Below are 26112 nucleotides of genomic sequence, written 5' to 3' on the forward strand. Positions count from 1 at the left end.
AACTTTTCTTCCAAGGAGTAAGCGTCTTTTAATTTCATGGCTGCAGTCACCATCTGCAGTGATTTTGGAGCCCCCCAAAAAAAGTCTGACACTTTTTCTACTGTTTCCCCATCTATTTCCCATGAAGTAATGGGACCGGATGCCATCATCTTCGTTTTCTGAATGTTGAGCTTTAAGCCAACTTTTTCACTCTCCATTTTCACTTTCATCAAGAGGCTTTTTAGCTCCTCTTCACTTTCTGCCATAAGGGTGGTGTCCTCTGAATATCTGAGGTTATTGATATTTCTCCTGGCAATCTTGATTCCAGCTTGTGTTTCTTCCAGTCCAGCGTTCCTCATGATGTACTCTGCATAGAAGTTAAATAAGCAGGGTGACAATATACAGCCTTGAAGTACTTCTTTTCCTATTTGGAACCAGTTTGTTATTCTATGTCCAGTTCTAACTGTTGCTTCCTGACCTGCATATAGGTTTCTCAAGAGGCAGGTTAGGTGGTCTGGTATTCCCATCTCTTTCAGAATTTTCCACAGTTTATTGTGATCCACACAGTCAAAGGCTTTGGCATAGTCAGTAAAGCAGAAATAGATGTTTTTCTGGAACTCTCTTGCTTTTTCCATGATCCAGCGGATGTTGGAAATTTGATCTCTGGTTCCTCTGCCTTTTCTAAAACCAGCTTGAACATCAGGGAGTTCATGGTTCACTGAACCATGCTGAAGCCTGGCTTGGAGAATTTTGAGCATTACTTTACTAGCATGTGAGATGAGTGCAATTGTGCGGTAGTTTGAGCATTCTTTGGCATTGCCTTTCTTTGGAATTGGAATGAAAACTGACCTTTCCCAGTCCTGTGGCCACTGCTGAGTTTTCCCAATTGGCTGGCAGATTGAGTGCAGCACTTTCACAGCATCATCTTTCAGGATTTGAAACAGCTCAAGTGGAATTCCATCACCTCCACTAGCTTTGTTCATATTGATGCTAAGGCCCACTGGACTTCACATTCCAGGATGTCTGGCTCTAGGTGAGTGATCACACCATCGTGGTTATCTGGGTCGTGAAGATCTTTTTTGTACAGTTCTTCTGTGTATTCTTGCCACCTCTTCTTAATATCTTCTGCTTCTGTTAGATCCATACCATTTCTGTCTTTTATCGAGCCCATCTTTGCATGAAATGTTCCCTTGGTATCTCTAATTTTCTTGAAGAGATCTCTAGTCTTTCTCATTCTGTTGTTTTCCTCTATTTCTTTGCATTGATCCCTGAGGAAGGCTTTCTTATCTCTCCTTGCTATTCTTTGGAACTCTGCATTCAGATGCTTATATCTTTCCTTTTCTCCTTTGCTTTTCGCCTCTCTTCTTTCCACAGCTATTTGTAAGGCCTCCCCAGACAGCTTTTTTGCTTTTTTGCATTTCTTTTCCATGGGGATGGTTTTGATCCCTGTCTCCTGTACAAAGTCACGAACCTCATTCCATAGTTCCTCAGGCACTCTATCTATCAGATCTAGGCCCTTAAATCTATTTCTCACTTCCACTGTATAATCATAAGGGATTTGATTTAGGTCATACCTGAATGGTCTAGCGGTTTTCCCTACTTTCTTCAATTTCAGTCTGAATTTCGTAATAAGGAGTTCATGATCTGAGCCACAGTCAGCTCCTGGTCTTGTTTTTATTGACTGTATAGAGCTTCTCCATCTTTGGCTGCAAAGAATATAATCAATCTGATTTTGGTGTTGACCATCTGGTGATGTCCATGTGTAGAGTCTTCTATTGTGTTGTTGGAAGAGGGTGTTTGCTATGACCAGTGCATTTTCTTGGCAAAACTCTGTTAGTCTTTGCCCTGCTTCATTCTGCATTCCAAGGCCAAATTTGCCTGTTACTCCAGGTGTTTCTTGACTTCCTACTTTTGCATTCCAGTCCCCTATAAGGAAAAGGACATCTTTTTTAGGTATTAGTTCTAAAAGGTCTTGTAGGTCTTCATAGAACCATTCAACTTCAGCTTCTTCAGCGTTACTGGTTGGGGCATAGACTTGGATTACTGTGATATTGAATGGTTTGCCTTGAAAACGAACAGAGACAATTCTGTTGTTTTTGAGATTGCATCCAAGTACTGCATTTCAGACTCTTCTGTTGACCATGATGGCTACTCCATTTCTTCTGAGGGATTCCTGCCCACAGTAGTAGATATAATGGTCATCTGAGTTAAATTCACCCATTCCAGTTCATTTTAGTTCGCTGATTCCTAGAATGTCGACGTTCACTCTTGCCATCTCTTGTTTGACCACTTCCAATTTGCCTTGATTCATGGACCTGACATTCCAGGTTCCTATGCAATACTGCTCTTTACAGCATCGGACCTTGCTTCTATCACAAGTCACATCCACAGCTGGGTATTGTTTTTGCTTTGGCTCCATCCTTTCATTCTTTCTGGAGTTATTTCTCCACTGATCTCCAGTAGCATATTGGGCACCTACTGACCTGGGAAGTTCCTCTTTCAGTATCCTATCATTTTGCCTTTCCATACTGTTCATGGGGTTCTCAAAAGGTCAGGTGAATATGGCAAATGAGGGAAAAGTTCGTAACCCAATTTGTTTAACTTTTGAAGTGTTGGTTGTGCAATGAGTGGACAGCTGATGTGGTGGAGAAGAATTGGGCCTGTTGTGTTGAATAGTGCCAGCTGCAGACATTGCAGTTTTTGGTGTATCTCATCAATTTGCTGAGCATACTTCTCGGATGTAATGGTTTTGCTAGGATTCAGAACTGTAGTGGATCAGAGAGGCAGCAGACCACCAAACAGTGACCATGACCTATTTTTGGTGCAACTCTGGCTTTGGGATATGCTTCAGAGCTTCGTTTGGTCCAGCCACTGAGCTGGTTTTCTCTGGTAGTATAAAATCCACTTTTTGTTGCATGTCACAATCTGATTGTGAAATTGTTCATTGTTATTGTATAGAAAAGAGAAGACAACATTTCAGAATGATGTTTTTGATTTGCAGTCAACTCAGTTCTGTTCAGTCTCTGTCGTGTCCAACTGTTTGCTACCCCATGGACTGCAGCAGGCCAGGCCTCCCTGTCCAGAACCAACTTCCAGGGTTTACTCAGACTCATGTCCATCGAGTCCGTGATGCCATCCAACCATCTCATCCTCTTTCATCCCCTTCCTTTCCTGCCTTCAGTCTTTCCCAACATCAGGGTCTTTTCCAATGAGTCAGTTATTTGCATCAGGTGGCCCAAAGTATTGGAGTGTCAGCTTACCATCAGTCCTTCCAATGAATATTCAGGATTGATTTCCTTTTGGATGGACTGGTTGGGTCTCCTTGCAGTCCAAGGGACTCTCAAGAGTCTTCACCAATGCCACAGTTCAAAAGCATCAATTCTTCAGTGTTCAGCTTTCTTTATAGTCCAACTCTCACATCCATACATGACTACTGGAAAAACCATAGCTTTGACTAGATGGACCTTTGTTGGCAAAGTAATGTCTCTGCTTTTTAATATGTTGTCTAGGTTGGTCATAACTTTTCTTCCAAGGAGTAAGCATCTTTTAATTTCATGGCTGCAGTCACCATCTGCAGTGATTTTGGAGCCCCCCCAAATAAACTCTCTTACTGTTTCCATCGTTTCCCCATCTATTTGCCATGAAGTGATGGGACCAGATGCCATGATCTTCATTTTCTGAATGTTGAGCTTTAAGCCAACACTTTAAGCTTTTTCACTGTCCTCTTCACTTTCATCAAGAGGCTCTTTATTTCTTCTTCATTTTCTGCCATAAGGGTGGTGTCATCTGAATATCCGAGGTTATTGATATTTCTCCCGGCAATCTTGATTCCAGCTTGTGCTTCATCCAGCCCAGCGTTTCTCATGATGTACTCTGTATATAAGTTAAATAAGCAGGGTGACAATATACAACCTTGACGTACTCCTTTCCCTGTTTGGAACCAGTCTGTTGTTCCAAGTCCAGTTCTAACTGTTGCTTCCTGACCTGCATACAGATTTCTCAGGAGGCAGGTCAGGTGATCTGATATTCCCATCTCTTTCAGAATTTTCCACAGTTTATTGTGATCCACACAGTCAAAGGCTTTGGCATAGTCGATAAAGCAGAAATAGATGCAGTCAACTCATGAGGCACCCAATTAGTGACGTTTTTCACCTTTCCAATTTGCTTCAAATGCTAAATGACTATAGAATGGTTGACACTGAGTTCTTGGGCAACTTCTTGTGTAGTTATAAGAGGATTTTCAATGATCTTCTCAGATGGTTGTTGTCAACTTCTGATGGCCAGCCACCGTGCTTCTTACTTTCAAGGCTCTCATCTCCTTTGCAAAACTTCTTGAACCACCACTGTCCTGTACGCTCGTTAGCAGTTCCTGAGCCAGATGCATTGTTGATGTTGCGAGTTGTCTGTGCTGCTTTATGACCCATTTGAAGTCAAATAAGAAAATTGCTCAAATTTGCTTTTTGTCTAACATCATCTCCATAGTCTAAAATACATTGATAAACAGCAAATAATAATTTATTAGCAATTGACCGGCTACAGTCCAGTCCAGTTCAGTCGCTCAGTCGTGTCCAACTCTTTGTGACCTCATGGAGTGCAGCATGCCAGGCTTCCCTGTCTGTCACCAACTCCGAGAACTTGCTCAAACTCATGTCTGTCGAGATATCCATCGAGTCAGTGATGCCATCTAACCATCTCATCCTCTGTCTTCCCCTTCTCCTGCCTTCAATCTTCCCAACATTAGAGTCTTTTTCAGTGAGTCAGCTCTTCGCATCAGGTGGCCAGAGTATTGGAGCTTCAGCTTCAGCATCAGTCCTTCTAGTGAATATTCAGGGTTGATTTCCTTTAGGATTGATTGGTTTGATCTCCATGCTGTCCAAAGGACTCTGAATTCAGAGTCTTCTCCAGCTCCACAATTGAATGTATCAATTCTTTGGTGCTCAGCCTTCTTTATGGTCCAACTTTCACATCATATATGACTACTGGGAAAAGCATAGCTTTGACTTTACGGACTTTGTTGGCAAAGTGATGTCCCTTTTTAATACGCTATCTGGGTTTGTCATGGCTCTTCTTCCAAGGAGCAAGCGTCTTTTTAATTTCCTGGCTGCAGTCACTGTCCACACTGATTTTGGATCCCAAGAAAATAAAATCTGCCACTGTTTTCACTTTGTCCCCCATCTATTTGCCATGAAGTGATAGGACCAGATGCCGTGATCTTTGTTGTTTGAATGTTTAGTTTGAAGCCAGCTTTTTCACTCTCCTTTTTCATCCTCATTAAGAGGCTCTTTAGTTTCTCTTTGTTTTCTGCCATTAGAGTGGTATCTTCTGCATATCTGAGGTGGTTAATATTTCTCCCAGAAGTCTTCATTCCAGCTTGTGATTCATCCAGCCCACCATTTCTCATATTCTCTACATATAAGTTAAATAAACAGGGTGACAACATATAGCTTTGACATACTCTGTTCTCAAGTTTGAACCAGTCCATTGTTCCATGTCCAGTTCTAACTGTTGCTTTTTGTCCTTCATACAGGTTTCACAGGTGACAGGTAACGTGTTCTGGTATTCCCATCTCTTGAAGAATTTTTCCACAGTTTGTTGTGATCCACACAGTCAAAGGCTTTGGCGTAGTGAATGAAGTAGAAGTAGATGTCTTTTCGTATTCCCTTGCTTTTTCTATGATCTGACAGATATTGCAATTTGATCTCTGGCTCCTCAACCTTTTCTAAATCCAGCTTGTACATCTAGAAGTTCTCAGTTCGTGTATTGTTGAAACCCAGCTTGAAGGATTTTGAGCATTACTTTGCTAGCATATGAAATGAGTGCAATTGTGTGGTAGTTTGAACATTCTTTGGCTTTGCTCTTCTTGGAATTGGAATGAAAACTGACCTTTTCCAGTCCTGTGGCCACTGCTGAGTTTTCCAAATTTACTAACTTGTTGAGTACAGCACTTTAAGAGCATTGTCTTTTAGGATTTTAATTAGCTCAGTTGGAATTCCACCACCTCCATTAGCTTTATTTGTAGTAATGCTTTCTAAGGCCCACTTGACTTCATACTCCAGGATGTCTGGCTCTAGGTGAGTAACCATACCACTGTGTTTATCTGTGTCATTAAGACTTTTTTCGTGTAGTTCTTCTGTTTATTCTTGCCACATCCTCTGCTTCTGCTGGGTCCTTGCCATTTCTGTCCTTTATCATGCCATCTTTGCATGAAACGTTCCCTTGGCATCTCCAGTTTTCTTGATGCGATCTGTAGTTTTCCCCATTCTGTTGTTTTCCTCTATTTCTTTGTACTGTTCACTTAAGAAGGCTTTCTCAGGTCTCCTTGCTATTCTCTGGAACTCTGCATTCAGTTGGGTATATCTTTCCTTTTCTTCTTTGCCTTTTACTTCTTCTCTCAGCTCCTTGTAAGGCTTCTCCCTTATGTGTGTGTGTTTATTTCAGTGTTTTTCATGTGTTTCATTTTAGGGATTTTATATTCTGTTATAACCATGTTAATGCATGACTTGATCCAGTTCAGGCCAGTGGCAGCCCCTTCAGCTGGTGCCTGTCCTTTTGACACATCTCTGACGTGTTTGAGCACTTCCTTTCTGGCACAAGATGGTTCCACTTTTGAGTATTTTCCTAGCCTCAGATTTGGAATTGGGCATATTTCTAGGGAGAACTGGTTCTTTTAGTGGATAATGGTATTCAAAAGCAAAGAGCCTGATGCTGAGTATGTTTTTCTTTATGTTTATCTTGTTTGGACTTTCTAGGGCCTTTCGATTTCACAGCTTGGTGGTGTTTCCTGTAAGTTTTCAGAAATTATTTGCCTTAACTTCTTTTAAACATTGCTTTGATTCCCATCCTCCCCTTCCTCTGGGATGCCAGTTACTCATGTTAGACCTTTTCACTCTATCCCATATGTCTTATAAGCATTTTTGAGTTTTCTATCCGTGTTTCCTTTTGTGCTTCAGTTCTCCAGATCTGTGACTTTTCTTCTGCTGTTTTTACCTTTGTATGAAGCTGTGTATGTATGAAAATTCTTAACAGCAGTTATTATTTTCAGTTCTAGGGTTTCTATTTGACACACTCTCTTTGTTAATAGTGTGTACTTGTCTAGTGATACCCTTGCTATCATCTGTGTTTTTGAGTAATTAATTTTAAAATTCATGCCTGGTGACTCCAGTATCTGGGTCACCTAGGTATCTGATTCTGTAGTGTTCCTTCACCCCTTCTATCCTCTACCATTTATGGTTTTGTTTTTTTTTTTCCTGTAGGAAAGCAAGTGATTATCTGGTTTTAAAGTTATAAAAATGTTAATATTCTTGGATTCTCTGAAATGGAGTTACTTGATCTGTCAACATCAGATAACTTTTTGCTAAATTTAGTTGTAATATGCAACCCCTGAATCTCAGTGGATTACAACAGCAAAGGTTTATTTGTTGCTCATGTTACATTCTGGTTCCTGGGTAACTGCAGCTACGTCCCATGGTTATGATGTTCCATGTGTCTTATTCATCCTGGGATCCAGGCTGAAGAAGCCCCATCAGGGACATAGCGATCTCAGGGCCAAAGTTAACGGGAGAGGTGGGCCATGTGATGGCTCTTCAGGGTCCGTGTCTCTCCCATTCTCCCAGTCAGCTGGCTGAAGCAACTCATGTATGTGCTGCTTCCACAGGAGGCATTGTAAGTTATGTGAGAGGGAAGACTGAATAATTGGGCACAGTAATATAATTTATCTTGCTATCCGAAAGAAAAAACTCCTATATTTGAAAACTGTATATGCATGGAGATGTTAATGTGGAATTATTAATAATGATAAAAGTTATGTGTAATAATAAGGAACTTTATGATATATTCAGTAATTATGCAGTTATTAAAATGATCATTTAAAAACTGTTTGGCTGCTTTGGGTCTTAGTTGTGGCAGGCAGCATCTTTTCACTGCAACGTGCAGGCTCTCTAGTTGTCGTGTGCGGGCTTAGTTGCCCTGCAGCATGTGGGAGCTCAGGTCCTGATCATGGAACCTGCATCTCCTGCAATGAAAGGTGGATTCTTAACCACCAGACCATGATCATTGTAATATCTAAAATAATCATTGTAATAACTAGCAACATAGCAATATGTTTAGTACAATGTTAGTTCAGTTCAGCTCAGTCGCTCAGTCGTGTCCGACTCTTTGCGACCCCATGAATTACAGCACGCCAGGCCTCCCTGTCCATCACCATCTCCCAGAGTTCACTCAGACTCACGTCCATCAAGTCCGTGATGCCATCCAGCCATCTCATCCTCAGTCGTCCCCTTCTCCTCCTGCCCCCAATCCCCCCCAGCATCAGAGTCTTTTCCAATGAGTCAACTCTTCACATGAGGTAGCCAAAGTACTGGAGCTTCAGCTTTAGCATTATTCCTTCCAAAGAAATCCCAGGGTTGATCTCCTTCAGAATGGACTGGTTGGATCTCCTTGCAATCCAAGGGACTCTCAAGAGTCTTCTCCAACACCACAGTTCAAATGCATCAATTCTTCGGCACTCAGCCTTCTTCACAGTCCAACTCTCACATCCATACATGACCACAGGGAAAACCATAGCCTTGACTAGACGGACCTTAGTCGGCAAAGTAATGTCTCTGCTTTTGAATATACTATCTAGGTTGGTCATAACTTTTCTTCCAAGGAGTAAGTGTCTTTTAATTTCATGGCTGCAGTCACCATCTGCAGTGATTTTGGAGCCCCCCAAAATAAAGTCTGACACTATTTCTACTGTTTCCCCATCTATTTCCCATGAAGTGATGGGACCAGATGGCATGCTTTTAGTTTTCTGAATGTTGAGCTTTAAGCCAACTTTTTCACTCTCCTCTTTCACTTTCATCAAGAGGCTTTTTAGCTCCTCTTCACTTTCTGCCATAAGGGTGGTGTCATCTGCATATCTGAGTGAAAGAGAAATGTAAAGATTATACATACCCTATCATACACACATACAAGTCATACATAAGTTGAAGACATAAAAATGATAATAGTTATCTTCGGATGATGGTCTTGTGAGTGGTTTTTCATTTTTAAATTTAAACTTTTTATAGTGCTGTTATCTTATTATTAAAAGCAATTTTGTTTTCCACAAGATTATTTTTCATTTAAAAGAATCACGTACGTTTATCAAAGAAATGTTGGAAAATATAGAAAAGAGGATTATAAAACGAAACTCTTGACCTATCTCCTCAGATCACCATAGTAACTATTTTATGTATGTCAAAAAATTCTAGATTAACCTCATATTGTTGTCATGTTTCATTTCAGGTCCTGAAAATCCTTGGTTGGTCCAAGCTTATGTCTCAGCAGCTAAACATCCATTTGCTTCGGTGGTGGCTCAGGAGGTTTTCCAGAGTGGAATCATTCCTTCAGATACTGACTTCCGGATCTACAGGGATTTTGGGAACATTCCAGGTATTGTCAATTATTATGGACTTTTCTGTGACAATGATTAATTAAAAACAAGTCTTACTTTTTGGAAGTTTGTGAGTAAGCAGCATTTTCTGAGAGCAGATTTTTATGTGACAACTATATATACTGACTCACTGAAAGAGAGTTCCTGATAGTCTCCTTTTCTTTTAAACTCCAATTTACTTTAAATGCTTCCTTTTTTTTAGAACATGTCATCTTGGCCCACAGTGTGACAGAAGAATAGGGGAGAACTGTTTAGCACTTCATTCCCCAAAGATGGTAACAGATCCTTCAAGGATCTTTTTCATTGTTATCTTGCTTTGCCAACTGCCCTGGGGACTTGTACAGCTTATTTAAAGTTAAAATTTGGCTCTGGCCTGGCAAGGATGGAGATGGTAAAGTTTTGATGACCTCCCATGCTGGTATTCCTACTCCTTGCTGTGTGACTTGTAATGCCCCAGTCATTATATATTGAATTATGTACCATAGCTATAGGTTCTGTGAGAATTTCATCATTCCTTCATGAATGTGACAAAGCAGTCATGCTGCTGCTTTGATGTCTTTTAGGAATTTAATACATTAAACAAAGAGGCCTTAAATTGAGGTCAATCTTTAAAGTAAAATGACTTTTTTTTTTTTTTTTCCTGTATGTCTTAGGAATAGACTTAGCTTTTATTGAGAATGGATACATTTATCACACCAAGTATGACACAGCGGACAGAATTCTAACAGATTCCATTCAGAGAGCAGGTTGGTATTCTCATTTAGACTTTTGATATTAAGATGGAATATTGTGGATGACCTGTGAGCCTATAGATACTCTGTGTCCTGTGCATTAGGGAGGCAGTGTATGGTGTGAATGAAGTGGGGCTTTGGAGTTAGACGAGGCTTTGAATTTTAGTCTCGAAGTCTAGTTTAGCAGTTAAGAACCTAAGACTATTTATTATGAGGAATTTGAAAGGGAGTTGACCTAGGGTTATGAAAACATTGCTGAGTATTCAGAGTGTAGCCAAAATGGAAGCTGTACATTGGAGGTGGCATAAACACATATTCGGGCAACTTGCCCAGGTATGGAAAAGTTACATTGATCCAAGGTTGGGTGGTGAGGAAGGTGAGCCAGTTATATAGGACAGGTGTCAGGACAGGGGAGTTAAAATGTTTTCCAGTGACATCAGTAGTAGTCAGGGGAAGTGAGTCTGAGGCTGAGCCTTGCAAAAAGTGGGGATCTGGCACAGTGGGAAAGAGCCTGTTTGAGTAAGAGCTCTGCGTGAGTAGGGTTTGTTTGGGCCGAGGCCTGTTAGACTACAGTGTGAATGGAGGTTGCATTTTTCAGACATAGAGGAAAATGAGGCAGAGGTGTATGGGGGTAGAGAAAGCTGTAGATGGCTTTCAGAGTCAGCAAGCAGATGCTGTAGGAATAAGAGATCATTAAAGGCCTGCATATGTGAATGAATGATGGTTTATTTATTTATTTATTTTTTAATAGTCTATGTTAAACCATTTTATTCTACCAGAATGATGGTTTAAAATGCTGTCTGTCTGGTGATGCAGTATGGAGTGTATGGGAGAGAAGGGGAGAGAGCCAAGAGTCAGGGCTGTTCCAACAGTAATTTTAGTGTGGCATACGAAGACCTAGACTGTAGTGCTGGCAAAAGATAGACATGAAAGCAAGGGTGGAAAACTAGGTACATTTTGAATGAAAACTCAACAAGACTTGATAGGTTACATAGCAGGGATGCATCAGATGGATAGCAGCAAGGAAGACGTCAGAGGGTCAATCCTGGCTGGCTGGGGAGAGATGACACCACTGACCATAACTGGACATGGGAAGGCGGCTCGCCCAGAGCAGTAGTGAGGAGGGCACGAGGCTGTGAACTCTGTCAGACACGAGACAGAGGGCATCTGTGAACTGACCAGATGAAAATGCAGACGCACCATTAGAGACCATGGCAGAACTGGGTATCTGGGTTTGGAAATTAAAGGCACAGTCAAATCCACAGACATCTGGAGAATGGAAATGGATTTTGGAAGAGTGAAACAAACCTGAGCTTAGGGGAAGATGCATTTGAAGGCGGCAGGAGAGCCAATGAGAGAAATCCCACAGTGAGACAGTGTGGTGTCCTCAGTGAAAAGAAGAGGAAGTCCAGGATGGAATGAGCATCAGGAAGATATGCCAGCCATTCAGAGCTTCTTATAATTCTTCATTATAGTTTAAACTCAGTCACTGATTGATGTAACAGATACTTATGACGGCCTCTGAGGTGCCAGCTTCTGCCTGACAGTGACTCAGCCTACTCTCCAGCTTCATTGCAAAATACTCTCGCTCCTCATTCTGGACATTTGCCCCCTCCTTGGGGCCTTTATCTACACAGGTCTCTAAACAAAATCTCTTCCCTGTCATAGCTCCTACCCATCCTTTAGCTAGAAATTCACTTCCTCATGTGCTTCCCTGATTTCTCCAACTCTACGAGTCTCCCTGATATGTTCTTAGGGCACCTTCTCCATACTGTCTTTTTTAAATTGAGGTATTAGTGATGTTCCTTATATTATTATTATTTATTTGGCTGCATTGGGTCTTAGTTGCAGCACACAGGGATCTTTCATTGGGGCATGCAGGCTTCTCCAGTTGTGGGTGCAGGCTCGAGAGCATGGGCTCAGTAGAGTAGGCATGAGGACTTAGTTGCCCCATGGCATGTGTGACCTTAGTTCCCTGAACAGGGGTTGAACCTGCAGGCCTTGAATTGCAAGGTGGATTCTTAACCACTCGACCAGCAGAGAAGTCCTTGTTAATTCTTAATACATGTGTAATAACTTGTTTGGTGTCTGTGAGCTTCTTGAGGTTCTTGGTTCCCCACTGAATTTCTATGTCAGAGCAGTGTCTGCTACATTAAGTATATATTAAATGAATAGAGACTGAGAAATAGCTGTTGGGTTTGTCACCAGCAAGGGTACAGTTGATCAGGGAGTAGCTATAATAACTAGAAGAGAAAGGATGAAGACCAGGTCACTGAGCTTCAAAGCAGAGAAGAAACAGCACATAGGGCATGGACCTTATAGAGATAGCAAGAAAAACTGGGGCGAGCAGTAGGACGGTTAGAAAGCTGTTTCTGTTCATAGTCTTTCTAGGTACTCCTTGACTTTAGCAGTGGATGGTTTATTCAACGTTGTTACCTTTCATTTCTTTTTACTAATAGGTGACAACATTTTAGCAGTTCTTAAATATCTAGCTACATCTGATATGTTGGCTTCTTCTTCTAAGTATCAACATGGAAACATGGTCTTCTTTGATGTGCTTGGCCTGTTTGTCATCGCTTACCCATCTCGTGTTGGCTCAATAATTAACTATATGGTGGTAATGGCTGTTGTTTTATACCTGGGCAGGAAATTACTGCATCCCAAATATAAGAGTAAGTATTTTCCTCTAAAACTACAATACTGGATGGGTGTAGAGTTTACCTAAAGTTTTTTGGCACTTTTCTTGTATCTTTCCAAGAAGTTACAAATCTTAAGAAAAATAACATTTGATTTACACTGTTGTAAGAAATTTCTTACATAAAGGACAGAAATGGTATGGACCTAACAAGAGGTGGCAAGAATACACAGAATTATACAAAAAAGATCTTAATAACCATGATGGTGTGATCACTCACCTAGAGCCAGATATCCTGGAATTGAAGTCAAGTTGGCTTTAGGAAGCATCAGTACGAACAAAGCTAATGGAGGTGATGGAATTCCAGTTGAGCTATTTCAGATCCTAAAAGATGATGCTGTGAAAGTGCTGCACTCAGTATGCCAGCAAATTTGGAAAACTCAGCAATGGCCACAGGACTGGAAAAGGTCCATTTTCATTCCAATCCCAAAGAAAGGCAATGCCAAAGAATGCTCAAACTGCCGCACAATTGCACTCATCTCACACGCTAGCAAAGTAATGCTCAGAATTTTCCAAGCCAGGCTTCAACAGTACATGAACCAAGAACTTCCAGATGTTCAGGCTGGATTTAGAGAAGGTAGAGGAACCAGAGGTCAAATTGCCAGTAAGTATCCGTTGGATAGAAAAAGCAAGAGAGTTCCAGAAAAACATCTGCTTCTGCTTTATTGACTACACCAAAGCCTTTGACTGTGTGGATCACAACAAATTGTGGAAAAATTCTTCAAGAGATGGAAATACCTCTGCCAACCATACCTACCTCCTAAGAAATCTGTATGCATATCAAGAAGCAACAGTTAGAACCAGACATGGACCAATAGACTGGTTCCAAATTGGGAAAGGAGTATGTCAAGGCTGTATATTGTCACCCAGCTTATTTAACTTATATGAAGAGTATATCATGCGAAATGCTGGGCTGGATAAAGCATAAGCTGGAATCAAGATTGCTGGGAGAAATATCAATAAACTCACATATGCAGATGACACCACCCTTATGGCAGAAAGCGAAGAGAAACTAAAGAGCCTCTTAATGAAAGTGAAAGAGGGGAGTGAAAAAGCTGGCTTAAAACTCAACATTCAAAAAACTTAAGATCATGGCATCTAGTCCCATCACTTCATGGCAAATAGATGGGGAAACAATGGATCAGTGACAGACTTTATTTTCTTGGGCTCCAAAAAAACTCAGATGGTGACTGCAGCCATGAAATTAAAAGACTCTTACTCCTTGGAAGAAAAGCTATGACAAAGCTAGACATCATATTAAAAAGAAGAGATATTCCTTTGCTGACAAAGGTCCATCTAGTCAAAGCTATGGTTTTTCCAGTAGTCATGTATGGATGTGAGAGTTGGACCATAAAGAAAGCTGAGCAGCAAAGAACTGATGCTTTGGAGAAGATTCTTCTGTTGATTCCCTTGGACTGCAAGGAGATCAAACTAGTCAATCCTAAAGGAAATCAGTCCTGAATATTCATTGGAAGGACTGATGCTGAAGCTGGAACTTTAATACTTTAACCACCTGATGTGAAGAACTGACTCACTGGAAAAGGCCCTGATGCTGGGGAAGACTGAAGGCAGGAGGAGAAGGGAACGACATCCAGTAGACGGTTGGATGGCATTACTGACTCAGTGGACATGAGTTTGAGCAAGCTCTGGGAGTTGGTGATGGACAGGGAAGTCTGGCAAGCTGCAGTCCATGGGGTTGCAAAGAGTTGGATACGACTGAGCAACTGAACTGAAGAAATTTCTAAATGATTATCAGAGTGATATGCTCATTATACTTTTAGTCTTGGTGAAGCATGCAATGTTTATGTACTTATGCACTTCATGGAAGTACTTGAAAAGCTTGTAGAAAATGGTTTGTAAAGATTGACTTTTAGTGAAGAGTCCCCTTAAAAAGTGTCCACATTGCAGACCAGTAGCACCCTGTTCTGGAGTATGAATGAACTGCTTCTGGTTAAACTGGTCTGCTTCTGCTTGAACTATTTAATAGTCTTAAGTTAGTGTGTGCTGTTAGCAGGTCAGATATTTAGCAGCGGTTTAAATATCCCTTAATCACTGGTTATTTTCTCATGCTGCTTCTTTTCTCGTGTTGTTTCTTTTGGTAAGATTTTATATGTAACTCTGCCTTCCATTTTTGCTGTTATTTCAATACACAGAGCATTCCAGAGGTGATAAAAATCAAGATGATTCCCTTTCCCAGTCAGGAATATAGCTGAACTTTTCCTGAAGACTTACCTCTTTGGGTCTTTTGTACCCACCAACTCTCAGCAAATGTTCATACTTGAATTTTATTCACTGTTGTTTTCCTTGTTGTAATGTTAAACAAACCTTACCCCTAGGAGATTTTAATATTTTCAATTATAGTGGTAAATTTTGTTTTAATGTTTGCTCCTTTAATTCTACTAACTTGTTGTGAAATTGATTTGATAAAGACAGTGATCACTACTCTTGTTTTCTCTCCGTCAGCTGCTGCCTACACAAAGGACTTCTTCTGTGGACTTGGCGTCACTCTGATAAGCTGGTTTACCAGCTTGGTTACAGTTCTCATTATAGCAGTGTTCATCTCCCTTATTGGACAGTCCCTCTCATGGTATAACCACTTCTATGTCTCCGTTTGTCTGTATGGAACTGCAGCTGTAGCCAAAATAATATTCATACATACCCTTGCGAAAAGATTTTATTATGTGGTAAGTGTTGGGCTTTTTCATTGATTTCTTTCTGCCACCTTCAAGGATTGAAGACAAACTCAGGTGGGGTTCCTTATGTTTGGCCTTTTGTGACACCAAAAACTGTTTGGCATGGTTATGGAAAATTGACTCCCAGAACCATGGTGACTTTCTGGAAAACTTCTTATTCGGAGGGTTGCAGACTTTAAATAAATGAGTTTACATGGCTGGCAAACAGTGTTTGGGGTGTTGGTGACACCAAGGTGTGTTAGCATGCCTTCTGCCTCTGCTGACAGTGGCAGTTTTTATAACCATGCTCCTTAATCTACCAGCCTTCCCTGGGACCACCGGTTATTTTTATTTGAAAAGCTCTGTTCTCCGACGGACTGTCAGCTCCTGGAGGGCAAGAGTGGTTTTGTTCACCGTCCCCCATGCTTAGGCAGTCTCTGGCACAGAACTGACACTCTTTTCTGCCTGGATGAGCGCTGTATCTGAAGCTGCACTGAACATGTTCAGTCTTCTTTACTTTTTTTTTTAACCTGTATGTTGTTGATACAGATTCTGTCAGCATGCTAGGTGGTCTGGGGGTTAATGACACATTGCTGAGGAGAGAAAGGGAAGGGAGAGAGTTCCAAAATGATATATGCTGTCTTAGAGAAATAGCCATAGTCATGGTTTCAACTGTGTACATTTGTTTGGTAACAACAAAGTTAAGTATTAGGTTTATGAGAGAGCAGGACTAAAAACTGAATAATTAGTGAGAGACCAAGCCACACACATTCTGATTTTCTGAGATAATAAAAGGGAAAATCTTTCTTTGTTCCATCATTTTCAGTATGGCACGTGCACACCTGTTTATTTTGGTTTGTCCTGCTGGGGATTAGGCTGGAGACATGGAAGACTACAAACAGCATATTTTCACTTGCATGTCTTCAGTACCTGAAGCTTGGTCTCAGTTCAGTTCATGTTGGGATATGGTGTAAGGAGCCCTTCTGTGTGGCAGGCCCTACTGAAGAAAGATTCATGGAGGTTAGCCCTCTGTTTATGGTTGAGCCAATACTTATATCTTCATGATTTCAGTTTCCAAAAGAACTACAGGGTGCGGCTCAAGTTCAAGTATTTACCCTTGCTGCAGTGGGATGGGACCAGAGCGTGGCTGACACTCTGGTTGGTATGGCACTGGGGTAGAGGCTAAGACAGGAATGCTTAGTAACATTCTAATTTCAGTTGTGCAGTTATGAAACTTCAGGCTGAAGGCATAGTAGAAAGAGTAATGTGTGCATTTTTGTCTCACGTTGTCTTTGAGTGCCCAGTGGGTTCCCATCCTCAGGCCTGGTACACAGACTGGGGACATAGTCTTTTCTTTGAGAAGGTCACAGTCTCAGTGGGGGATGAAATGATGGGGAAACCACAGTGACTTCAGCGCACTGGGATAAAGTGAAATAGAGTGATAGTTTCACCATGCAGGATTGTAGGGCCAGGAGAGATGAGTTTTGTTTGTGGAAGCCAGGAAGGCTTCATGAAGAGGGTGGTGACATTTGAACTGTGTTTTTTTGTGGTCTGAGTAGAAATGTACCAGGGAACTGGTTGATGGGCAAAGGTCAGAATGTATAAGAATCGTTTGGGTCACAGGCAATAAAAAGTTCCGTGTGTTGGAAGATAAGGTTGATAGTTAGAGCATAACCCTAAAAATCACTGGGGCCACATTTTAAACTTTCTAGGCAGGGTACTGAATGAGAAGATTTGTGATTCAGCAGGAACATGCTGGTAACAGCATACATTACCAACGGACTGGAAGGGGGAAAGGGTGATAGAGGCGGGGAGAGGGGAACTAGATTGGAGGGATGCTTGAACTTGGCACAAAGTGGGAACAGTGTAAACCATCTTCAGTTATTACAGTCTTCATTGTTGCTGTCTTTGTTTTTAAATGAATATCTGAGTGGAATGTGGCTTCATATTGAATCCCGAGAACTATTATATTCTTTTCAGAGACCATGACTCTTGACTATTTTACCAACAATAGCCTATCTTTCATTGTCCAGGGAAGTTTGTCAAGTGACCTTTAGTTTGTTTTGAAACACGTGTGACTGAAACTCTTTTGCACTTTTGAAGTAGGGGCCCTTTTAACAAACATGCCCTGGACTGTACAGAAATGAGAAGGCAGAGGAGAGAGAAAAGCTTAAACATACCTATTTCTGTTTTGGTGTTTCTGTACTGAAATTATAACTTTCATGTTTACACTAATAGAATCACTGGTGCAGAAGTTAAAATGTATAAAGTTCATAAAGCAACTTTCTTCTGCAGAACTCAAGGTGCTGTACAGGAATCCTCAGATTTTCAGACTTAAAAGCTCAACAAGTGTTGATCTAACCCCCCAAGGCCCTGTGGTCTAAAGGTCCTGTGGTTCTTGAGGCGTACTGTTGGAGGCGCTGCAGCAGCTTATACTGTTCTGCATATGGGTTGTTTCTCTGGTTTGCCTGACATTCTTTGAAAATTTCATGAATAAAAGAGCTTATAGAAGTGAATGTTTTAAGGGAAGTCCTTTCTTCTACTTTAGAACATTTCCAAAGGTCTCTCAGCCCAGTGGAGGGAAAGCATATATATGAGTAATGATGTTTTTACCCTAACTTGTTAAATTCTCCTTTCCTGTGCAGCAATTTGAACTTATTGCTTCGTGAGAGGAGGTAGCTTTATCAGTGTTTACTTCATAGTTTAAAGGATAGACCCTGCTCAAGACAAAATGTAGCTTTTCTGAGCAGTGGAAATTATACTGCAATAGAAGATCTTGATAAGTTGTCTGTATTTTCTTTCTTTCAGAATGCCAGTGGCCAGTATCTGGGAGAAGTATTTTTTGATGTCTCGTTGTTTGTACACTGTGGGTTCCTTACAGCTCTCACGTACCGAGGGCTCTGCTCTGCATTTATTAGTGCTGTCTGGGTGGCATTCCCGTTGCTCACAAAGCTTTGCGTGCAAAAGGACTTGAAGCAGCATGGTAGGGTATTTTTGGTTGCAATACAAACAGGAAATGCTTTAAAATACATTAAGGCTTCCAGAAACTTGTCTCCTTATTTGATTTTATTGGGTAGGCTTTCAAAATTGTTGCTGTTTTAAGATCACACAGATGTTTATCTTATATCCATCATTCTCACATAAATGAACACATGGTAATATATTACATTTTTTGTTTTCTTATTTGTATTTTACCCTCTCAAAGTGTTTTATCCCTCTTTATAACATGTACCAAAAGGCCAAGTCACCAGCTAACCTAATTTTTGTTAGGTTTAAAGATACACTGTTGCTATAAAAAGCTATTATCTCACTGGAGAAATTCAGAGATGTATGTTTTCTTTCTCTTTTTCTTTAGGTGCTGGAGGAAAATTTATTGCCTTTTACCTTTTGGGGATGTTTATTCCATATCTGTACGCACTGTACCTCATCTGGGCCGTATTTGAGATGTTTACCCCTATCCTTGGCAGGAGTGGTTCAGAAATTCCACCTGACGTTGTGCTGGCCTCTATTTTGGCTGGTTGTACCATGATTCTCTCATCCTATTTTGTAAGGAAAAAAAAATTTTTTTAATTTCCTTCTTCATTTTATATATAAATATGTGATGAGTTTAACCATGCTAGATCTTATGAAATAGTGTTGAAGAGCTTCCCTGGTTTCTCAGACTGTAAAGAATCCACCTGAAATGCAAGAGATCTGAGTTCAACCCCTGAGCTGGGAAGATCCTCTGGAGAAGGAAATGGCAACCCACTCCAGTATTCTTGCCTGGAGGATTCCATGGACAGAGGAGCCTGGCGGGCTACAGCCCACGGGGTTGCAGAGTCAGACATGGCTGAGTGGCCAACGCTGTTTCTACTCTTAAGCCAAAGAGATGGTGCCTATTGTAGGTTCCGTGTGGTCAGAAAACGTAGAAGGGGGGTTTTTACTTTTGCCTCCTCATGCTCCCAAATCCTCTGATGATACTTTTTAGAAAGCTTTCAAACCACCTGAATGTGAATGTGTGGAATGAATACCAAGTGAGAACTAGTAGAGATTGCTTGGTGGTGAATTTTTAGAACGTGTTTTGAACTTACTGACTAGAGGCAAGCATTAATAAATACGTGGTAGTTTCACCGTTGCTGGTAGAGCTAGTGAAGGGAGGCTAATTCTGATGAGGACTTTTCCACTGTCATTCACCTGCCTCACTGCTGGCACCACCAAGGTCATTAGTTGAGTCTGTGTCCTTGAGTGACACATTTACAACACCCGAGCAGGCCTCATTTACCAAGTAATGAGAACGTGTTACAGCCCTTGTCATTTTGCTCTGTCAGTGTTCTGCCCGCGGAGAGAGAGTCCTCCCCTTGCCATGCCTGCTTCTCTTCCCTGGGACTCTCCAAGGGGAGTGGGGGAAGAAATGGTGCAGAGTGGATAACATCCACCCTGCTGGAGCAAGCTCCAGGCGGAGCTCTGCCCTTAGCGTCAGCACTCCCCAGTTGTGTCGTTCTTTTCATTGCAGTTCCTCAGAATAAGACATAGTCATTGAATACCAGGAGTTATACTCTGAGACTTGAGACTAGGGGACAAAACAGAAAAAGTAGTTATGACTCCTAGAATTCTTTCCTCCATGGAGATGACAATGAGCTTTTCACACTGACATGGTAAAAGGCATCTCATGTGAAGACTAAGATCTGGGAACCAGAGATAAGAATACCACATGCATGGTCAGCACTATCCGTGGAAATCCCTTCAGTAGACAATTTGTCCTTGTTTAGTCACTAAGTCGTCTCCGACTCCTGTGACCCCACGGCCTGTAGCTGGCCAGGTTCCTCTACCCATGGGATTTTCCAGGGAAGAATACTGGAGTGGGTTGCCATTTCCTTCTACAAAATCACCAATAAATAGCTGTGTATGTGACTATGTCTATAGCCCTGTAGAGTAATTCTTATACACAGAACTGTTTTTTTTTTTTACCATTAATACTGTGTTTAAGTCTTTATTGGTATTTGCAGGGATGGATGGAAAATTTTAAAGTGGTCTTTGTTCCCTTCAAGATTTACTTCTCTTGGTTTTAATGTTAAGCCTTTAAGTCCTCTGTGTTTCTTGATAGGTTGGCAGTTGTGAGAATTAAAGGAGTTTATAGTGTCATCATATGTAGATGAGGTTTAATCTAGAGTAAGCGAAGTTATGAACTGGATCCTCCACCCCCCAAATGTATTTAAATCATCTTCCGTGAATGAAGGCTCTTGATGCTCAGATGATCAAAGTGTGGGGCATTTCAGATCAGTTCCATATGAACTGGGGACAAAATGAATGCTGAAAATGGAGTGACCCCAAAGCATGGAAATCTTTGAAACAATAAGCAACTAAAGTTATTATCTTCTAAATTATATTTTATTAGGAAAGCTTTTGGAGGTGCCTCTTGGAATATTTTAAGCTCTAATTTGATTGTCATTATAATGTGAGATAACTCTGCTGCTCTTTGATGCTGTGGGTTACCATTCTCTTCACTCTTATTTGTGTGTACCTGTGTTACAGATAGTGGCTTTTTAATAGAGTGAGCCTTTTCTCCTTGGGTAGTGGAGAACTGAACCATAATGCATACTTCTGAGGGCTTTTCTCTAAGTCTATGGGGATTTATTAAATATATTTGCTAGGAAGCAATAAAATTGTTGTCAAATGACTGGTTAACAGGCTTCTGGGAGTTACCCCATGCTGGGGCCATCATGGTTATATTGATTACCTGAGACTACTGATAGGAGGGGGGTCAGGAGGAAACTGTCAGAGAGAAACAGAAAAGGCCAGTACTCACTGGACATTCCATGCGCCCTTCTCAGGCTTCTCCTCATTTTCATTCACACCCATTTCGGAACTGTATCAGATATAATGATAGTGACAGTTAAGACAGTGGGGTCCAGACATGTTATTACTTAGGCCATTCTCTTCTTCCTTCTCTCCCTCTGTGATCACCTTTTCATTTATCACCATTACCAAACCTCTTCCAGAAGGTGGATGGAAGAGGCAGAAGATGAGCCTCATAACCTGGAGAAGACAGAATGTGGATGTGGGAACTATAGCTGAACCGGAAGCTGTAGGACAGCTCTAGGTAGCAGCAGGGTGAATGACAGGAACCACAGGGAGATTTTATCTGGACCCACATGACTCTGTACTGAAACCTAACCAGCCTTCCACTGGAGGTGAAACTCATTAGTGGCAGGGTATTTGATTCTGTGCTTTGGAGCCACATTTTAAATATTGTGACTCCTAGGAGAAAGAGGGACAGACAGGGTAACAAATTGTGTTTTGCTAACTCACTACCCTAAATCCTTGGGTACTTTTTCTCCTTTCTGGCTCCAGTGTGAAAACATAAGGCCAGTACTCCTTTGCTGGAGATTACTCTGGCTGGCACATGTTACACTGTAGATATAAAATCTCTTTATTAGTTTCATATAGTTGAGTACTTAGTATGAATAATTTTTCATTTTCATCTCAAAAAAACATTTTCACCTTTATGTTCTTCTCTTTTCTTTTTATTGACCCCGGGAGGGTAGCCAATAAGGGGAGCTGGGATTAGGTCATTGTTTCCTGGAGTGGCTCCTTCAGAACCCCTAAGGGATCCGTGGACATATTCTATGAGTTGTGTGTCCCCCAAAACTTCTAATTCAGTGATTTCATTACAGTTAAGAAACTGATGTATTTAGGACTTTCAGGATGCCCATCTTGAGACTGAGCCACTTGGTTTTCCTGCCCAAGTTCAGATTTGCTGTTTGTGTTGGCTTTGGTTAGCTCGGCAGTGAAGAGAGCAGAATGACTTTTATTTTCCCAGCTTGTTTCAGTTTTCAGAGTTTGTTTTTAATTGAACTAAAAGTTGATTTCTGATACTGTGTAAGTTTCAAGTGCAGAGCTACTTTTCCAGCAGTTCTTCCTTACACGCAGGCTCACAGGCAGTCTTGGAGGTGCATCTAAACGCTCATTTAGGTGGGTCTAGCAGCAGCAGCACCTGGGCATATTATGAAAGCATTACGAATAGAACTTGAGTTTTGTTTTGAAATAGGCCTGCTTACTTGCATAAAAGTTTACTTCTTTAATAAAAACATGTCGTGTCATGATGTCTGGTACAAATAAACAGTTGTCTGCTGTACAGTCTTGGCTGCAGAGTATTGATAGAATCAGAAATAAAATAAGGCCATGGTTTGACTGACAGAGGTACATGCTCTAATCTCTTGACTGAGCAGAGACCCTGTCTCAGTTTCCCTGATCCCCCTTACAAGAAGCCTGACAAGAAGCCACCATCATGCAGATGGGGGCATCTCATTTATTTAGACTCTTGACTTGTAATCTTATAATTAGTGCTTTTTGTAGTGGAAGCTGGAGTATGTTAGCACATGCTGAGACATGTCCTTCATTATCTGCTACAATCTGCCTGTTAGAAACTAACCAAAACCACTTTGCTGCCAATGGTAATTTTTCTGTTTTTGTGTTTTTAGATTAACTTTATCTACCTTGCCAAAAGCACAAAAAGAACAATGCTAAGTTTAACTTTGGTATGTACAGTTACATTCCTCCTTGTTTGCAGTGGAACTTTTTTCCCGTACAGCTCCAACCCTGCCAGTCCAAAGCCAAAGAGAGTGTTTCTTCAGGTAAGAGTGATTTTGTGTGAGCTATTTGAGATTCTGGACAGGAAAGGCTTATGGTGTTTTGAGCTTCACTAGTCAACAGTAAAGCTCAAAACACATAAGTGACTTTTCTACTGTTGACCTGTTAATTGTACCTGGACTATTTTGTGTAAGGCAGTGAGGAAAAGATTGACCATCAAGAGGCATTCTGATCAGCTAGAAACCCTTCTCCCAAGGGACTGAATGGAAACCTCTGTTTGTTTTTACTACTGTTCAAATTACAAAAATGTACTTAGAAAAACGAGCGCATGTATGTATCATGGAGTAATGAACTGTCAGAAGTACAGATTGTAAAGCTGTCTGCAGACTGAGTAAAAATATGAACTCCTATCAACTGGAAAAGGAAACACATTCTTTAAAATGCTAGTAAGACTTATCTTAGGTAACATTCAAGGTAATACGGGACAGCGAAAGTATAACAACTTAGATATTAATAGAATGAGATTTACAACTTTCTTAGATTCAGGTTTTTCTGCAAACTAAAAAGCTGGTGAAAAACAGGAAAAAGAACTTGAACTTAAGTCCTCTTGTTTTCAGTCTTCCTGTTAGAGGGACTGGAGTGGCCAAACAGAAAAGCCAAGAGTCATAACCTAGATTACTATTCAAAGACTTGAGTAAGTTAATAATATGTTTGAACTTAAATATCAGAGAGGAGATTTTGAGGAAGAGCCAACTATTCCTTGTTTACAAACCTGTAGGACACAGCGATACATTTTATGTGACTGATGTTGCATCAGTAGTCATTAGGAGAAGCTGCTGCTGCTAAGTCGCTTCAGCCATGTCCGACTCTGTGCGACCCCATAGACAGCAGCCCACCAGGCTCCCCCGACCCTGGGATTCTCCAGGCAAGAACACTGGAGTGGGTTGCCATCTTCAATGCTTGAAAGTGAAAAGTGAAAGTGAAGTTGCTCAGTCATGTCCGACTCTTAGCGACCCCATGGACCGCAGCCTACCAGGCTCCTCCATCCATGGGATTTTCCAGGCAAGATTAGACTCTTATTATTTTTAAAAAACTCCTGTCTTGATTTGTTTTGGGGTTCTTCCCCAGTTTCAGAACTTGGCAGACTTTTCCTATAAAGGGCCAGGTAATGAATATTTTAGGCTCTGCCAGCTATGCGGTCTGTTTTAGCCACTCTGTTTTTTACAGAGTGAAGCTGCCATGGACAATACCAGCAGATGCATGTGGCCGTGTTCCAGTAAAGCTTTATTTATAAAAATAGTAGCAGGTCATTTGGCCTGTGGGCTTTGGTTTACCCCTGCCCTTTGTACTGTTTCTTTTCGAATTTGATATTCTTCAGGCTGGTTTCTGCTGTCAATAGAGCTATTCAGGACGCAGCAAGGTGCCTTTTCATTCTGTTAGGCACAAGTCTGTCATCTAGTGGTGAGCTGTGATTTCTGTTTTTCTTTGCTCATGAATTAGCTTCACGTAATAGACTGAAAGGGAAAGGGGTGTGTGTGTGTGTGTGTATTTCTTTTAGAATGTATTTAAGACCTTTTAGGAATTTTAGTGTTCATGTGTTTTAAATCTGAAATAGTTGGTTGTCAAAAAAATTTGTATGAGATACAAATATAGCAGTATATTTGTAAGACATAGTAAAACAACCATCTTGAATTAAAGGATCATTAGTTGCACCTTAGAAAACCCTTGTGTTGCCTCCTTAATCCCAACTCTTTTGCTCCTCTCCTTCTTCCCACCCTCTCAAAGGTTGCAGTTAACCATCACTGTACCACATATGTATGAATCTCTAAACAACAACATATAAGTTTTGCCTGTTTTTGAGCTTCTTATAGATAAAGCCAAACCATAAATACTCTTTGGTAACTTTGCTTCTTATTGCCCAACAGCATATCAGAGTGTTCCAAATTGAATTGTTATCACTGTAGTTCATTATTTTTCATTGCTGAATAGACTTTTGTTCTAGGATGATACCCTAATTTATTTGTCCATTCTACTGTTAATGGATATTTGGGTTGTATCCAGTTTTTGCTAATAGAGACAGTGTGGAACCAACACTCTTGTACCCTGTTCAAGTTTCTCTAAGGTCCACACTCAGGAGTGGAGTTGCTGGCGTGAAGGGTATGTGCATGCTAACTTTACGAGGTAATGCTAAGCAGTCTCCTGAAGTGTTGGTGCCAGTGGTGCGTGAGGGTTCCTGTTGCTCGGTAGCCTCTTCATTTCTTGATATTGTCACTCAGTCATTTTGTTCATGTGGGACAGGGATGTGGGTGAAGGAGTTCAAACAGTAGTTTCCTCATTAGGCTTGTTCTTCTCAGCATATAACTAGAACATTTCATGATCTGGATGGAAACGTAGTTAAACGGGACTCTGGAGTATGGATCAATGGATTTGATTATACCGGCATGTCTCACATAACACCTCACATTTCCGAGATCAATGATACCATCCGAGCTGACTGTGAGGAGAACGCCCCCCTCTGTGGTTTCCCTTGGTATCTTCCTGTGCACTTCCTCATCAGGTTGGTTCATTACTTCTCTGCTTTAAGTTGGGGGTTAGTGTGTTCTCAATTCCTATCACTATGTTGGTACTCTGTTATTTAAACTGGTTAACAGAGAAGCTGAGTGTTGTATTATTTTTTTTATATCACTACAAAAGCTGTGATATCACTACAGACAAAACACTCAGGAGTTTTTTGTTTTTTTTTTTTTCCTTCAAAATTTTGCTTTTTCAAATTTAAGACGTCTTTCCTCTAGAAACCTGAACGAAGGGTAGCCCTTTTAACTGGTCTAACAGATAGCAAGCAGCTAAGCATCAGTTTCTAATTGTTTTATTTCTGGGAAGTTTAATGGTTTGGCAGTGAAGGAATGGAGGAGAAGAAATAGTATGGGTAATGGAACTCAGATCACCTGGGATCCTTGTTCTTAACTTCAGGAAGGTTTTACTACATAATAACCTGGGCTTCAGAGAAACTCACATTGTTTATCATTATTTCCATCAGATTTTATGTGTTTA

At 40.9% G+C, this 26112-nt stretch overlaps 1 protein-coding gene across 1 annotated transcript in view; it reads left to right on the top strand.

The window, feature by feature from the left end:
• The window catches only part of LOC120860221 (endoplasmic reticulum metallopeptidase 1), a 55753-nt gene that overhangs the window by 17542 nt on the left and 12099 nt on the right, over nt 1–26112 (top strand). The window contains exons 5-12 of the mRNA XM_040236004.1: nt 9247–9393; nt 10048–10140; nt 12585–12797; nt 15284–15504; nt 18301–18475; nt 18848–19038; nt 22953–23105; nt 25416–25618. Coding sequence (XP_040091938.1) covers nt 9247–9393; nt 10048–10140; nt 12585–12797; nt 15284–15504; nt 18301–18475; nt 18848–19038; nt 22953–23105; nt 25416–25618 — 1396 coding nt within the window. The remainder of the gene's footprint in view (nt 1–9246; nt 9394–10047; nt 10141–12584; nt 12798–15283; nt 15505–18300; nt 18476–18847; nt 19039–22952; nt 23106–25415; nt 25619–26112) is intronic.

Source organism: Oryx dammah, unplaced genomic scaffold, assembly GCF_014754425.2.
Source record: "Oryx dammah isolate SB20612 unplaced genomic scaffold, SCBI_Odam_1.1 HiC_scaffold_11050, whole genome shotgun sequence".
In the NCBI taxonomy this organism is placed as follows: Eukaryota; Metazoa; Chordata; class Mammalia; order Artiodactyla; family Bovidae; genus Oryx; species Oryx dammah.